This window comes from Lycium ferocissimum, chromosome 8 (genome assembly GCF_029784015.1).
Source record: "Lycium ferocissimum isolate CSIRO_LF1 chromosome 8, AGI_CSIRO_Lferr_CH_V1, whole genome shotgun sequence".
Lineage (NCBI taxonomy): Eukaryota > Viridiplantae > Streptophyta > Magnoliopsida > Solanales > Solanaceae > Lycium > Lycium ferocissimum.
Genome location: NC_081349.1, coordinates 61,498,768 through 61,514,806, shown reverse-complemented (window position 1 = coordinate 61,514,806; position 16,039 = coordinate 61,498,768). Strand labels below are relative to the sequence as shown.

The 16,039-nt window shown below is 35.8% G+C and overlaps 2 protein-coding genes across 22 annotated transcripts; one reads left to right on the top strand and one right to left on the bottom strand.

Moving 5' to 3' along the window:
* The first annotated feature begins 1,978 nt into the window (after positions 1–1,978).
* On the top strand, positions 1,979–11,032 carry LOC132068798 (pentatricopeptide repeat-containing protein At3g42630). Of its 21 annotated transcripts, none has more exons than XM_059462517.1 (9): positions 1,979–2,119; positions 3,031–4,250; positions 4,468–4,560; positions 6,306–6,406; positions 6,980–7,612; positions 7,718–8,856; positions 9,225–9,537; positions 10,241–10,516; positions 10,614–11,032. In XM_059462517.1, the coding sequence occupies exons 1-2, from the start codon at positions 2,018–2,020 to the stop codon at positions 4,186–4,188; spliced, it is 1,260 nt and encodes a 419-aa protein (XP_059318500.1). In that variant the 5' UTR covers positions 1,979–2,017; the 3' UTR covers positions 4,189–4,250; positions 4,468–4,560; positions 6,306–6,406; positions 6,980–7,612; positions 7,718–8,856; positions 9,225–9,537; positions 10,241–10,516; positions 10,614–11,032. The 21 variants fall into 21 exon arrangements, with proteins under 21 accessions (XP_059318500.1, XP_059318494.1, XP_059318492.1 ...); XM_059462511.1 differs by having other exon boundaries at positions 4,460–4,560; positions 7,718–8,124; positions 9,271–9,537; XM_059462509.1 differs by having other exon boundaries at positions 4,460–4,560; positions 7,718–8,124.
* On the bottom strand, positions 6,916–12,507 carry LOC132068796 (U-box domain-containing protein 35-like). Its single transcript, XM_059462503.1, has 10 exons — positions 12,088–12,507; positions 10,790–10,887; positions 10,586–10,710; positions 10,279–10,496; positions 10,127–10,208; positions 9,268–9,604; positions 8,958–9,059; positions 8,386–8,814; positions 7,293–8,048; positions 6,916–7,208 (listed from the first exon to the last, which is right to left on the bottom strand). The coding sequence occupies exons 1-10, from the start codon at positions 12,275–12,277 to the stop codon at positions 7,131–7,133; spliced, it is 2,415 nt and encodes an 804-aa protein (XP_059318486.1). The 5' UTR covers positions 12,278–12,507; the 3' UTR covers positions 6,916–7,130.
* Positions 12,508–16,039: the final 3,532 nt, after the last annotated feature.

The window sequence follows — 16,039 nt, the reverse complement described above, 5'->3', positions numbered from 1 at the left end:
TGCAAAAATAGTCTTGCCGTTACACCATTAAAAGAATGAAAAAATTACGCAGTTCAATTAGTCACAAATTTTTTCAGATGGCCAAAACTTAGTACTATTGAATTGGTTAGAAGGTTTGCAGGATGATTGAATATTCCTACCATTGTTGACACATTTTGCTGGGTAGCCACAACTTAGTATTAATTTTGTTCTAACGATCTTCTTAAATTGGTCACATATTTTATCTGGATGGACAAATCTTATCTGTTGTTCCATTATTCACAAATTTAACTAGCCCACCACAACTTAGTACTATTTTCATTATGCATATCTTATAAAAAAAATAGTTCGTAAATTTTGTTGGATGAGCATCATGCAAGTGTGTTGAATTATTCATTTTATCATTCTTTCTTTCAACATTTAGTTTGTTGTGAATTTTTTATTTATAATTTATTAAAGGGGCGGTAATATTCACTCAAGGTAGAATGTTATTCTTTGGGTACCCACATTGTCATATAATTACGGAGAAAACATGACAAAAATGATCCCTTATGTTTGAGGGTAGGTTCAAAATAGCCCCTTTAAGTAGCACTTAACAGTTTTGGTCCTTTATTTTGCCACAAGTTAACAGGAATGATCCCTTATGTTTGAGGGTAGGTTCAAAATAGTCCCTTAAGTATGCATTTAATAGTTTCGGTCCTTCAAGTTTTCCAAAAGTTAACAGAAATGATCCATTAGTTTGAGGTTAGGTTCAAAATAGTCCCTTAAGTATGCACTTGACAGTTTTGGTCCTTTAAGTTTGCCAAAAATTAATACTTTTGGTATCCATCAAATATTTACCAAACTCTATCTGTTAGATTTGACATGAGCTATGAAAAAAAGATTTAATTATAAAAGCCAAAAAAGTCGGATTAAATCCTAAAATAGGCAATACAAAACTACACTAGACACTAAGAAGATATAAAAAAAATTAGCACAAATTACACCTCAAAAAGCTGCACCAAACTTTAAAAATAAATTAGAAATAGCAGAAGCTATAATCATTGTCACTGCTAAAAACAGAAAAACCGACGGATAAAACCAAGGGACACTATCGGAAAGCCAATGATTTTTATAAATTCTTTTGTCAAGAAGAGATGAACTTCCGTTAGTTATTTTTGAGCAAAAATGCGCGGAACTAGAATTTTTTTAAATTGTAAGAATTTAAAAAAGAACCGAGATTTGTTTATTTTAACTTAAAAGACCAAAATTGTTAAGTGCATACTTTAAGGGACTATTTTGAACCTACCCTCAAATATAAAGGACCATTTCTGTTAACTTGTGGCAAAACTAAGGTACCAAAACTGTTAAGTGCATACTTAAGGGACTTTTTGAAACTATCCTCAAACGTAAGAGACCATTTTTGTCATACTCCCTCCGTTCCAATTTTAGCATTTTACTTTTCTTTTTACTCTGTCCCAAAAAAAAAAAGACCTCTTTCAGTAAGTTGACAATTCAAATATTCTCCATGTCCAATCATATTAAGACACTTAAGGCTCATTTGATACAAATGATAAGATAAATAACGCCGTAGCTTATATTCGGTATTTAATTTACGTGACATTTGTTGTGATAAAAACGATGATATAACTAATTTTGGAATTATTTATCCTGGGATTATAATGTTATTTTATCAAATAAAATAATTAATCTTGAACGAATTGAGAATATTCGTACTTTCCTACCCAAAGATTATTATTTTTTGACTCGACATAAAATTCTAAGAATAAATAAGCATTTCAAATGCGTATCCAAAAATAAGCTTTAAATATTCACATGCACAGAATTATCTCATAAAATTAAATTGCTTCTAAATATAAAGTAAATAATTTTTCGGTACTGCATTAAAAAAAATGAAAAGTTTATGACAAATTATTTTTAAATATAAAAATGGGATAATCCTTTTTTTTTTTTTGGACAGAGGAGTATAATTTATTTCCAACCAAACGACCACAAGAAGATAGACCCAAGAAGTTGAAGCTTCTCAGGGTGGACAGCTATGGCTGTTGGGTTAGTTGTGTCCACAGCCTTCGCATCACTAACTCCAAAACCAACTCCCTTTTCGTTAATTTGCCACCAAAATCACCCTTCTGCAGAAAAGGTACAATTTTCACTACCATCCATTCTTGATTATAGTAACATTCTATAAAATGATAGAAGCAAAATACTGTTACTTTTTTCCAATACAAAAGGAAGGGGTTTTAATATTGTAGCTTTGTTTGGGTGATTGAATATAACGTTTGTTTTGATTGTACGAGAAGTCTCATTTTATAATAGCTCTATCCTCTATGCGACTTTTCTTTATAATATTGTAAGTTATTCTTCATACTGTTGTTATATGTCGCACCGTTAGTTTTTTTTTTCCTTTCTCATTTGCCTTTGCTTATTGTTTTTAGTGGCGGAGCCACATGCATCCAAGGGGTGTCCCCTTCATCGAAAAATTACATTGTGTAAATACATAAAAAGAATTCTTTTATGTATATATACTATGTATTGACCCCCTTAATTTTGCCGTATGTTTACTTTTTTATATTTTGACACCCCTTAGTAAAAGTCCTAGTTCCGCCATTGGTTTAGTAATTCTATTTTATCCTTTACCCTACCTTTGTTTTATAATAACTCTACCCGATATCCGCCTTTTCTTAATAATATTGTAAGTTTATTCTTCGGACTGTTGTTGTGTGGTCGCATCGTTAGCTTTTTTTTTTTTATCAGTTTGCCTTTGCTAATTGTTTAATAATTCTATTTTATCCTTTACACTACCTTTCTTTTATAATAACTCTAGCCGATATCCGTCTTTTCTTAATGATATTGCAAGTTTATTCTTCAGACTGTTATTGTGTGGCATTATGTAAGGACGGAAACGATATATTTATCCAAACTTTACATCATCAAAACAATACAATACAATACGTTATGAAGCGATATGTAACAACCATCCAAACAAGCTATATGATAAATAGTTTCATAATGTTTCTCTTACAAGGAAGTTGTATGCTGTACTGATCACAGAGACCTTGGCGCAAGAAACAAGGAGGAAATATTGAGCCACGCGGTAATTATGCAGATTGTGCTTCACTGATACAGGTGTTAAGTAGGAAAAAAATGCCTGTTGTTGCTGAAAGGCTATTCCTTGATATGAAATCTGAAGGTTTTGTACCTGATAACTCTACTTTGTCAGCGCTGATGTTATGCTATGCCAACAATGGTTTATTTTCCAAAGCATTAGTTGCTTGGGATGAAATCATAAACAGTTCATATCTGCCCGATGTCCATGTAATTGCTGAACTGATTGATATTTATGGCTGCAAAGGATATTTAGATGTTGCTGTCAGAATATTGCATCAGATTAAGTTGAAAGATTCCAACTTGCTTCGTGATGTTTATGTTCGGGTTATCTCTCGTTTCGGAAAGAAAGGGCAGCTTGAATTGATGGAAATTATGTTGAAAGAGATGGTTTCAATGGGGTTCCCTGTTGATTCTGCTACCGGAAATGCTTATGTAATATACTATAGCAATTTTGGCACGCTGAGTGAAATGGAAGTTGCATATGGCCGTCTTAAGATGTCAAGAATTCTTATAGAGGAAGAAGCGATCAGGTCGATCTCCTTGGCTTATCTCAAGGAAGAGAAGCTTTATAGTTTAGGTCAGTTTGTAAGAGACGTCGGTCTTTCTAGGAGAAATGTGGGAAATCTCCTGTGGAACCTGTTACTTCTTTCTTATGCTGTCAACTTCAAAATGAAAAGTTTGCAGAGAGAATTTGTGAGAATGGTAGAAAGTGGTTTTTTACCTGATCTTAATACTTTCAATATTAGAGCTTTGGCGTTTTCGAAAATGTCATTGTTTTGGGATCTGCATGTAACCCTTGAACATATGAAGCATGAGAAGGTAGTTCCTGATCTTGTGACTTACGGTTCTGTTGTTGATGCATACTTGGATAGAAATCTGGGACGAAATTTGGATTTTGCTTTACAGAAATTTAATAAAAATGATTGTGTTACAATAGCAACAGATCCACTTGTATTTGAGGCCATGGGGAAAGGGGATTTCCACTTAAGCTCAGAGGCACGTTTAGAGTTCAGTAAGAAAAAGAATTGGACGTATGAGGAGCTTATCAGTACCTATCTCAAGAAATACTTCCGCCGTAATCAAATCTTTTGGAACTATTGATGATGAATAGCTTCTGAGCTGGAAGTTCCGTGCAATTGCATTGTGCGCAGTTATTTGAACAAGTAAGCATGTTTATCCTTGCTTATTGAAAGCAAATTAAACTCCATGAATGTGTACACGTAACTTCTGATATGCGAGACAGTAATATACTAATATCCACCTCAGACATGTTAAGTAGTATGCCATAATAATATTTGAGAAATATGAAACAGTTTCTTAAACAGTATTTGATCCTAACAAGATTATAACATTTTGTTCTCTGCCTGTCTAGTTTTGCAGGTACTCTGGTAAACGTGGTTTATCGGCCACTGACTGCAGCTACCCATTCACTGATTTTATCAGAAAGGATATAACTGGAAGCTGCATTTGTGGGTTAGTTGCAGTTTATAATTCCGAACTTTCTATTTTTTTTTCTCTTTTTTTTTTAATCATCATTTATGCTTTTGTTTGGTCACTTTCTTGCCTAGCTCTCTAATTTAGTGGCTAGGTTACACTTTTCTGTTCTAATACCGTAGTTTGCTTAAACTCTTTGTTCTCTATTGCTTTTTGCCCCTGGTGCAGCAGACAGTTAAAGTAGATGCTAACAGCAAATCAAAAAGAAAATGAAGAGAAGGAAATTGGTAAGAGGGGCGCGTGAGGCTGCGAGAGGGGTGGTGGTGGTGGTGGTGGTGGTGAGGGAGTGGGGAGGGGAGAGTAAAATATCAGAGTGGGCGGAGAAACAGGTCTTGGATTTCGAAAAAAAAAAAAAAAATCTCGGGTGTCCTTCAAAGGTTCGAGGAGAGGACAATTACTCTTATATGATCAAAAACACAAGAATGGTGTGAAGTGAGTAGTGGGGAAGATATGCGAGTCATGTTGAGGTTGAAAACATAAACTATGATGGAGTTAAAGAACTTGGAATGCTCTATCAATTGTGATTGGAAATATATAGAGTTGGAGGAGGCAAGAGAAACATGAGGAGAGTGTACAGTCTTACTTATGAACGTTAAGATAGTTTCATGCAATGCAAGGGGGATTAATTACCCGAGCAATGAGGCCATCACCAAGGTAGAGTTGAGGGAGTAGGCAACAGGGCAATATGTATACAAGAAAATAAAACGGGAAAAGTTAACCAGAATAAGTTATCAGGTGCATGTGGAGAAGGAGATAGGTGAGGAAAGAAACGATCCCTACTAGAGAGAGCTTTGTGGATGTGAGGAAGTTGGAATAGTGATAGGAGGAAGAGGAATTTCTCAGTTGCAATCTTCTTTAGAAGTGTGGGAGTCTATGGGCCAATAAGTGAGTGGTCAAAGTATAGTTCTGAGAAGAAAAATCTAGGTTGATGTCCGAATGGGGATGCACCATGAGTTATAGGTGGAATTTCAATACAATACAGATCCTTAAAGCTATGGAGATTCACTAAAGAAAGTCAACATCTATGGGGAAGAGTCATTAAAGCAAAGCATGGGAGGAAGATAAATGGATGACCAAAGAGGTAAACACACCTTATGGAGTTGGCCTTTGGAGATCCATAAGGGCCCTATCGCCTGAATTGAAGAGCAATACATCCATCAGAGTGTATGATGGAAACAGAAATGCCTTCTGAAAGGACAACTGGCTTGGCAGTGGTAGTTTACAAGAGAGCTTTCCTGATATTTTTGGCTTAGTACTTCATCAGCAGAAGACTATTGCAGAACTTAAATCAGACCAAGGACAGGATTTTATCTTCAGAAGATTGCTCAATGATTGGGAGATTCAGAGGGTGACAGTTTTATAAGGCATTGGAACTCTTCAGTGGCCTACAAGAGGGGTCTGAAAAGTTATGGTGGTTGGGACATAGCAGTGGCTCTTTTAGGGTGGTAGTGCCTACAAGTTACTGAATCAGACCAACTAGTAGGTTATGAACTGGCCATGGAAGCACATCTGGAAGATTAAAATCCCATATAAAGTTTCTTGTTTTGTTTGGCTTCTGGCCAGAGAGGCTGTTCTTACTAAGGAGAATCTGGTTGTTGCTTTCTCTGTGGTGAGGAAGCGGAGACAGTTAATCATCTGTTTCTACATTGCAAAATTACAGAACAACTATGGAGAATGTTCATCAAACTTATGCTCGGAAGGATTATTGATGTTCTACGAAGCAGGTTCTGAGGCAATAGACATGGATAGATGGAGAACTGTCCCAGCAAGCATTTGGTGGACAATTTGGAAAGAAAGAAATTCCAGATTACCCCTACCTCGGAAGGTAGGGAGGCTGTTTCACTGGGCATGTTGTTGTTGTTGATGATGATGTGGAAAACTCTTTGCAGAAGATAAAGTTGAATTGTCTTTTGCTTTTATGGTTTTGGTGTAAACAGACCTATTCAGAAGAATCTGTTGATATAATTGATGTTCTGAGTAGCATTTAGGATGGCTGTTTAGTTTTGTATACCTGAAGCACTTTTGTAAATATGGTTTCAGTACAACCTATGTACTATTCTGTCTATTAATATACACAAGTTACCAGTTTCGAAAAAAAATACAGATCCTTAAAAAAGTGAGATGTGAGACATTCTCTATCGTAATGGAGCGTTTCTTTGATTTTATAAACTCTCACTAACTTGTTAACCTTCTGGTGCCAAATTTTCTTGGTTAGATAGAGCTAATGAGGACAGCAAATTCCTATTGCATTTATAGTGTTACTCATGCCACACGACCTTTCTTATATTGGATCTTAAAGGAAAATTACTTTTTCTAAAGCAAAAGGAAACATGGTGTCAGAAGTCTGTCAACTTTTATAAACAGAGTTTAGTTAAAGCATCATTTTCTTTTTTTTCAGGATAAATAACAAGTAACTGGTAAACCAGCTATCTTCAGCTATATCCTAGAAGATGAACTAAATCAAAGAAACTGCTTGTAGTATTTTTGGAGTCAACAGCATCTTGCCAATATCTCGGCTCCTCCAACCTCTTTCAGTTTTATGTATATTCTTATTCTCCACTTGATCTTGTGCTTGATGAAAAGGGGTTGCTTGAGCGGCTTTTATTGCTATCAGTTCCTGAAATTACCTGCAAAAAATCATGACTTATTATGTGTTTGAAGATTCTTCTTCATGGTGGGTATGCCAATCAACATTGCTGACATTCACTTACTTGAGAGCTAGATCGACTTTCACTGGATGGGGTTCTTGGGCTGCTTCCATAAGGCATTGGTTGCATTGCTTCTTCAGCGAGTACGCGTAACTTGTTAAGTTCAGGCAAAATGACAGTGCCAAGATCTGGTCGATCTTTACGCCTGAGTTCTGCACACTTGAGTGCTAACTTGGCAAACGTCAGAGCCTGTTCAACAGGCCAGTCAGGAACTGCTGGATCAAGCATATCAGCAAAAGTGCCTTTCTCAATTGCCCTCTCAACATGGTGGGTCAAACCCATTGGAGGTCTGGCTGTGATTATTTGGAGAAGCATTATTCCAAGTGAGTATATATCAGATTTTGTTCCCAACATCCCAGTTTGCTGATATTCAGGGTCTATATAACAAAATGTTCCCGCTGTTGACGTCATTCGATACTGTGTCACAGAGTCAGCTACAGAAGGGGGGACGAGCCTAGCTAAACCAACGTCACTGATCTTACTTACATAATTGCGGTCTAGCAAAATGTTGCCAGGTTTCAGATCCCGGTGCACTAGAGGTTCTGGCTTGGTCTGGTGAAGGAAAAGGAGGCTAGTACCGACCTCTGCAGCTATACGGAATCTTAGTTGCCAAGGAAGAACTGGAGTGTTTCCTCTTCGGAAGAGGCGATCATCTAAGCTCCCATTGGCCATGTACTCATACACTAGGCAGCCAAATTCAGGGCAGGCTCCAAGTAGAAGAACCATATTTGGATGCCTTATGCAGCTTAGAACTTCAACCTGCATCAGGGCAAATGAAAAGGGACATGAGAGAATATACCTTTTTCGGGAACTACTCTATGACTGATTGGATTTGGTTAGTATGGAATTTTGTTTGGCGGGATGGGGTGAGTGGTGTGGCATCGTCAATATTGTATTACACAATATAGAGGCTCTATAGTTCCTATTTTCACACATTTTGGTTTGTTGAGCGCTGAGTTGTTTGGTCCAAGAAGGACATAAGCATTTATGAAGATGCTTAGGGGATGCCACAACAGCAGACCACTATTATTCTGTTTTCCTGCAAGATAAACAACTCACATATGTTCTCTAAAGGAAAGATTCCTCTGTTTCATACCTCTTGCTGAAATTGTGACCTTCCCTGAGCAGCATCTGGACGAAGAACCTTAATCGCAACCTGCGTGTGATCCAAGTAACACTTGTATACCGGCCCGTATCCACCTTCCCCAATTTTACGAGATGCTGCAAAGTTATCCGTTGCTGCTTCAATCTCCTCTATTGTATACTTACGATACCGGCAATCACTTTGTGCAAGGGCATCCAATACCTTCTTCTTCTCTTCAGCTTCAATGTGTGCCTTCCTTTCTGCATTGATTCTTCTCTGTGCCTCCCGTTCGGCAATCCTCTGTGCTTCTTCCGCAGCTTCAAGGGCTGCCCTGCACTTTGCTTTTTCTTTCTCTGCAACGGCCAGTGCTGCTTCCTCGGCTAGTCGTGCCTCTTCTAATTTTTGTTCTTCTTCTACTTTCCAGCGGCTAAGTTCCAATGCCTGCATGAAAAATATTAGGCTACATTCTAGTTCACAAGAGAAGTACTTTCCAACACATTCTGATAAACAAATGTACTACACTATGCTAATAAAAGACCATTTTGTGGTAACATCAGAATTTTTCCCCAAAATCGAATTAATACCTTATGTTTTGCTGAAAGTGCCTCCTTGCATGCTGTGCTGTACATGTCCATGGTCTGCTTGAGCTCCTGCTTGAGTCTTCTCATCTCCGCTTCAATGTCTTCCTACATATTAGAGAAAGATGTTTATCATGATTAGAGTTTGTTGCACCATATTTTTATCATGATTAGAGTTTGTTGCACCATATTTATCTTCATATACTTTTGTTGGGAGTTATTCGGTTAAACTTAGATTGCTTGTGTGATATTATATCTAGTGTGTTTCGACAGATTTCTGCAGATATTCATGTACTTGGGATGTTGAAATGCGTACCAGGTTGTTGGTTGATGACCATGATCCATTTCCACTCTCAAAAGAATTTGATGATAAGGCATTAGCTTCAGATAACCTGGTTCCTGAGAATGATGATCCAAAGCTTAATCTGCTCTCTGTTTCTGAGCTGTTTGAAAGTCGAGCAGCAGAATATCTATTATCTGTGTCTGAGCTGTTTGAAAGCCGAGGTGGAAGACCCAATTCATTATTGTCCATAGAGATCAGAAATGTACGATCTGAGCTTGGACGACCAGAGCTCACAAATGATAGGTCAGAATCTGCCACTGAGAAGTCTCCATATGATTTGTTTACCCCTTTACTTCTGTTGAATGGTGACCTGTTGAAAGACATACACATAAAATTGAGTTGTTTTTTGTTAGGCAACCCTTTTATGTTGTATACTTTGCAGTTCCTCTTATACAGTCAAACCTCTCTATAACAACCTTGTTTGTTCCGATATTTGCTGGCTTTTATAGTGACGGGCTGTTACACACCTATAACAACATTTGACATTTAAATCTTATTTGGTGGTTATAGACAAAAATGATGCAAAAAATCTAAATTTCCATTTTTAATGTTATAAAGAATAACAAAATTATTTAAATTTAAAATCTCAGAAGTATTCATATTCAGTAATTCAAAATTAAAGAAAGCCAATACATCATTAAATAGCAATTTTATAGTTGTTGTTAAAGGTAAAAAGATGTTATTGAGATGTTAAATATAACATAGAAAATCGGTTCCGATAGAAACTTGGCTTTTATAGTGAAGTGCTATTATATAAGGATGTCGTTATAGAGAGGTTTGACTGTATGTTGCATAAAGCACTATCCGTTTCCTGATTCTCTGAAAAACTTACTTGATGAAATCTGAGTCGTCAGTTGAACTTCGGGTTGCGTACGGTGACCTACTATCAGCCATACTTCCTGTTGAAATAGGACCTGTTCTAAACAGTGTTAGTGCTTTATGACAGGGAAATTATTGCAATATGCTGCTGGTGAAAAAGCAGACCTCTTGTGTTGTTGATTTGTCCATAACGTGTATCGATGATGCCAAACTTAGCACCTAGAGAGGAGCTGGTCTGATTCTGCAGCGGGGCAGGTAGTGTACTGGGAACAGGCGCAGATGCACTCTTTATCGTTTGAACTTTCCCTTTGGCAATCACATAAACTGTGCAAAAGCCTGGTACAACTTTGGTGACGGCGCTTGGAATATCCATCGTCTTGAATCTTCGAAAGTCTTAAGTGTTGTAAGTAGCTAGATATGGAACAGTGCAATCTTGGTGAATTTGACTAATTATTGGAAACAACGAAAGTACCTGCTAACGAAACCATTTCTTGATGCAGCTCCCATCACCAGATTCTCTATGACATTGGTTGAAATGTAGTCGCTTATGGAGTTTGCTACGTCTATGCCTTCGATTACAACTTCATTGACTTGAATCTACGACAAAGAGAGAGAAGCTTATTCAGAAAATGAAACACGAGCAAGAACAAATGGGTAAGTAGCTGCATACACTTACATTTTTACGGTTGCAGAAGCATCGGAAGGGTAAGAACAACTCCTTTGCTTGACTATCAGGATCACTTCTATATACTTTGGGAGTTCCATCACTCACATCTGAGAAAGAACAGTTTTTCCAAGTATGTAAAAAGTGCTTGAATGTATTCTTTCTTTTCTTTTCTTTGGAGGTAGTGGACACGCTTAATGCCGGAGGTGGATGTAGACTTTGAATAATAGGTTCAACTGAACTCAGTATTTTCGACATGAAACATAGATATATATGTGAAAAGTCACTAAAGCTCTAACAAATATTAAATTTTGAATTCATAATTTGAGAAGCACAATAAGTTCAATGCTAAGAACTTTAAAGATTGAAAGCATTACAAGGTTTAAATCTTGTATGCTTCTATATTTGAAGCCAGGACAGAGACCTCTTATCAACTAAAAATACTTTCATTGCTTTTTGAACGGTTTTACATGGTTTGGTAGGTAAGCTTATTCTTTCATGGCGTAAAGGATGGGATAAATATTTCAGCCAAAAACAGAAAAATGATACCACCTTTTACTAGAAGAGATAGTTCTTGAAAATTTTGAAATTATAGACAAGAAAAGATCGAAAAAAAAAAAAAAATCTAAATGGAACCAAACAAATGAATGCCAAATTAGAGCTAGTATGATGACCTCATTCAATATTTGACTCGAGCTATGTGAATATGATTAAACTCAAAAAGGAGAACAACAACACAAATTTAGCAATATGATTGAAATTGCTTGTCATTGAAGAAAGAAAAATTGCAAGCTGTGTATGGTTTGCAATTTGCATGTGATTACGTGCAAGCATAGATAACCTTCATCCCCCACACCCAAGAAAAGTGGTAAAAAGAAAAGCCTCAGACCCTTTGCTAATTTCAGGAAACAAAATTTAGGAAAACTAGCCATATATTCTTTCATAGTTATAAATCCAAATATTCTATGCAAAATTTTGCTGGGGGCGTGCCTGCGGAAAGGTACAGCTGAAGACCACCAGACAGGGAAAATAAGGATTAGATATTTCGTCTGATCGAATTAATTGCTCTTTCGAACGACCATGTCAAAATGAGATAATCAATAGGTCAGCAAATTGTTCATTTGAAAAAATTGAGACCCTTCTTATTAGACGTAAAAATAACGTAATTAATCCTCTCATCAACCCAAAAATTAAGGAGAAAGAATTAGAAAAAATCATCAATATCTCCGGTCGATTTTCATCAATTGTTTCAAAAAATATTTTTTTTATATAAAAAATATGTAAATAAATTAAAGAGGCAGAAAAAAGACCTGCATTTGGAAGGGAATTAGAAGGTCTGACTTTAACATGAAGAAGAGTAATATTTTTGCCTTTGCCAATAAGATTATCAACTGCCCATTTTAATGCATATTGACTTCCTTTATCTTTGTCTATTGCAACAACTGTTGCCTTTTCTTCTCCTTTTTTATCTCCAGTACTGCTCCTTTGGCTCATCATCATATTTCTTCAACAAATTAATTCAACAATGAAACACACAAGAATATTCAAATAATAAGATAAATTCTTATTATTTTCTCTCTTTTTCTTTTCCCTTTCTTTCAAGATTTGGGACCTCAAATAGGTCCCAAGTTCCTTTATGATTTTCCTTTGTTTAATTTCTTTCTTTCTCTTTTATGTGATAATCAATATGTTTTAAAATTTGTGGTTGAAATATCTCTCTCTCTAAATGTACTCTTTATATATATGTGCATACATACACATTTACATCTACATGTATGTATCTACTACTTTTGAAGGCTCTAAAAGATTTGTCCATTTATCAAGCTCGTCCAGGAATTTGTTTTCCTTTATTTGGTAGTATCTTTTCATTCATTTATTTGTTTATATTTATTTAGGGTTCTGAGTTTCTGGGGTTATCTTAAAAGTTTGACTTGAGAAGACATTGCATGAAAACAATTTTCTTTTGTTTTTTACTTTTATAAAGAAAAAGAAAAAGATTATAGTTTCACTACTAGAAAATCTCAATTTTCCCACTGAATGTCGGTGGGAAAAACCTAAATAGTAGTGTTTTCACACGAAAAAATTAGGTTGTTTCCCAGTGTTTCAATAGGAACCCGTTTACCATCATGCGTTTTTGGAGTGAGTTGTTCCGCGAGAATGAGGTGGGAAAATCATGTTCTATATATAGCACAAATTTCTTACTGAATGTCCGTGGGGAAAACCTTTATTCTAGTAGAGTTTTGCGGGATTCGTCGATAATTGTGTCTGTATAATATATATGGGTATTATTATTTTCCAAGTAAAACAGTTTAATACATCATGAAATAATAGGCGACACTTCGTAAGATCCCAATATGCAAATTATTATATGCAATGTCACAGCTTACTAAAACGATTAAAGTGTAAGTATTTCCGTTATCCAAAATTCGTTTAACGTGATTTGATATCTTTTTGTTAAGATTTTCAGAAATGATATAATAAGTTTTCACAAGATGCTTGATTTAGAGATCGGTGAATTTGATTTTGATTTGTATATGAATAAGGGACAGCATTAAAATGTCATAAAGAAATTGTTTCACAAACACCAACAACAATAACTATTATTACAACACAGTGCAAATTAACAACTTTGGAGCATTTCGGCTTGGGCATGTAGTTTTTTTGTGGCCAACTGTTTTGCATAAGCAGCATTTGTTTTTCCTCGTTGGAAATGATTTCCCAATTCCACGTCTGATCTTTGTTCGCCTTCTTCCGGGTTTGCTGAGATCAACATGTGGAGGAGGTATTTCTCTTACTAAAATCTCCAAAGATACTTCTCAGGATTCTTCAGAAGGCATAGGACAAATTTCCTCACAATATGCAATTATGTATTTCTCCACCTTATAATATGGAGATGAGTACTCATAAATCCGTCTTCCAAAGTCTTCACTATATTGGACCCGAATCATTGCCATTGCATGTGGACAAGGTATTTTGTCCAGGTCAAAAACTCTATAAGTACAAGATCTTCTTTGCAGATCGACTGTCGACACTACACCGTGACCGATGACGCTAAACTTGTAGTTGGCAGTTTGATGGGCCAATAACTTGTTTCCCAAGTTGATAAATTTTAATTTTTTTTCCACTGAAAGAACAGAGATGATGGTTGGTGAGTAGATGAATTCCATACTCCTCTCATGAAATTTTTCTGCATACCTCATGTTTATGGCAACAAATAAAGCAGTAATGGGAAATTCTCTTTCAACATCGAACATTGCGTTCACTGACTCAGCAATGTTTGTCGTCATAAGATTATACCTGTGAAAATAAACAGTAACGTCTTTCATTAATGTACAAAAGGTTAGCTGTTGGAAAAAATCAAACAGTCATGACAGTATAGTAACAAAATGCAACAACTAAGTTAGTTGTTCTAATAGATGTGTTACTTGTTGGAAACAACTTCAGTTTTTGTCTCTGTTTTATAGCAAAATGCAACATCTATTCAATGTCATTTTATCTGAATATATTTTAAAAAGTATTGTTAATTATTTATAGGTTACGTTGAAGATTGATGCAATTCAAAGCTCCTTAAAGCATCCAACTATAAAAAATGATGGCTGACCAAAAGAAGGAAAGATTAAGAAATTATAAAAAGGTAAACAAATGAGATATATTTAATGAACGAAATATTGAGATATATTTAATGAAAATAACTTTTTAATATTTTTAGTTGGTTCTTACTCTCTCAAAGAGAGTGAACTACACTCTCCGTGCCACCTCACCATCTAGGGAGGTATGTATTTCAGTTCAAAATAGTTCATGGGGGGGGGGGGGGGGTGGGGGAGGGGGTAATAGTCCCCGCAACGTTTAGGTGTGTTACAACAAATATGGCCATAGTTTAGGGGTCATTTTAGCTATTTTCCCTAAATAAAATGAGTGAAAACAAATAAATAATCTACTAGGCACGAATATCTCGCTCTCTTTAGGAGATCTCAGCCATTGCGGTATGTATTCTTCACCGATCCAAGCAAAGATAACTCGACTTGTCCCCTCGATGATACAACAACCTGTCAATGTCGTATGACTCAAATAATTTCAGACTAGTTGAAGAGTCCAAAGTTCCACCATAAGAATACATTCCTTCAACATAAAAGTACTCTCTTTTGTAGTGAATTAGTTAGAGACTTAGGATATTTTTCTTTGTCTCAACTCTCTCTCTCTCTCTCTCTCTACTACGGTTAAAATATAAACACAACATAACAATTTTATCCACTCCTCATTTACTTTTTCTCATACAATGCAAGGATGAAAACATCCTTTATATAGGTATAATATTTATTCCACAAGTAAATGTCAAGAAAGTAGATAATCATTTGAGGTTTACTGGGGGAATTAGCAGGAGATAATATGGGAGAACGTGCTAGAGTGGTTACAAGAGTTACAAGAATAATGACACCACTCTCTCCACTTTATGGACACTAATAAAACATGTACTTTAATATAATATTTTATGACATTAAAATGCTCATAAATCCAAGAGTGGTTAATGAGTGATCAAACTCACGTTTTTAAATTAATTTTGAAGAATAAAATCAAACACTCTGTTTGCAAGATCATTGAAACACGAAATACATCGAAATAGACACAGTCTATATCGCATACCTTAGTTACAGAAAATCGTTCCTGAGGCTGGTAAAAGATTCTTCAATCAAGAACACTTTGTTGCATGAACTTTTAGAATGAGAGAAGGAGAAGAAGTATTTTCTGTTTTTGGGAGAAGGAAAACTAACGTTAAGGAGTTCTACAGAAGAATCCCTTTTTATTAAACAGAACGGATGCAACGGTTAGGAAGAGTCCTACCGTTGTATCCCTTCACTTTTATTATTTTGTAAATAATAAATATATAACAAATATGTATTACTTATTTTATTTACATGGATTCGGGTTGGCCCACATGGGTGGCCCGGTCCAATTTCCTTCATCTCCCACTCGGTCAACTCTCTTTTACATTCTGTAACTTTCATATTTAACAACTAGACCGTGTGACCAATGCATACTTCGAGAGCTTCATTGCTATATATCTGTTAGGAATATATCGCATCTCGTTCAATGAAACTTAGAGTAGATTATGGTATGCAGTACCCTAAATCATTTATCACATTCATATATCTCACAATCTCTTTGTCTTAAATTTGAGTTCATCATTATGTTCTTGTCTCAAACACAAACATAAAAGGGAAAGGTCAATGAACACAATTAAGTGGTAATACTTAATGATCTTCC

Excerpts from the sequence above, each read along its gene's own strand:
- LOC132068798 (XM_059462520.1), top strand. The coding sequence starts at position 2,018 with ATGGCTGTTGGGTTAGTTGTGTCCACAGCCTTCGCATCACTAACTCCA. Across the intron at positions 2,120-3,030 it reads ATCACCCTTCTGCAGAAAAG|AGACCTTGGCGCAAGAAACA; the intron begins GTACAATTTTCA and ends TACTGATCACAG.
- LOC132068796 (XM_059462503.1), bottom strand. The coding sequence starts at position 12,277 with ATGATGATGAGCCAAAGGAGCAGTACTGGAGATAAAAAAGGAGAAGAA. Across the intron at positions 10,888-12,087 it reads TAATTCCCTTCCAAATGCAG|ATGTGAGTGATGGAACTCCC; the intron begins GTCTTTTTTCTG and ends GTTCTTTCTCAG. Across the intron at positions 10,497-10,585 it reads AGAAATGGTTTCGTTAGCAG|ATTCAAGACGATGGATATTC; the intron begins GTACTTTCGTTG and ends AGACTTTCGAAG.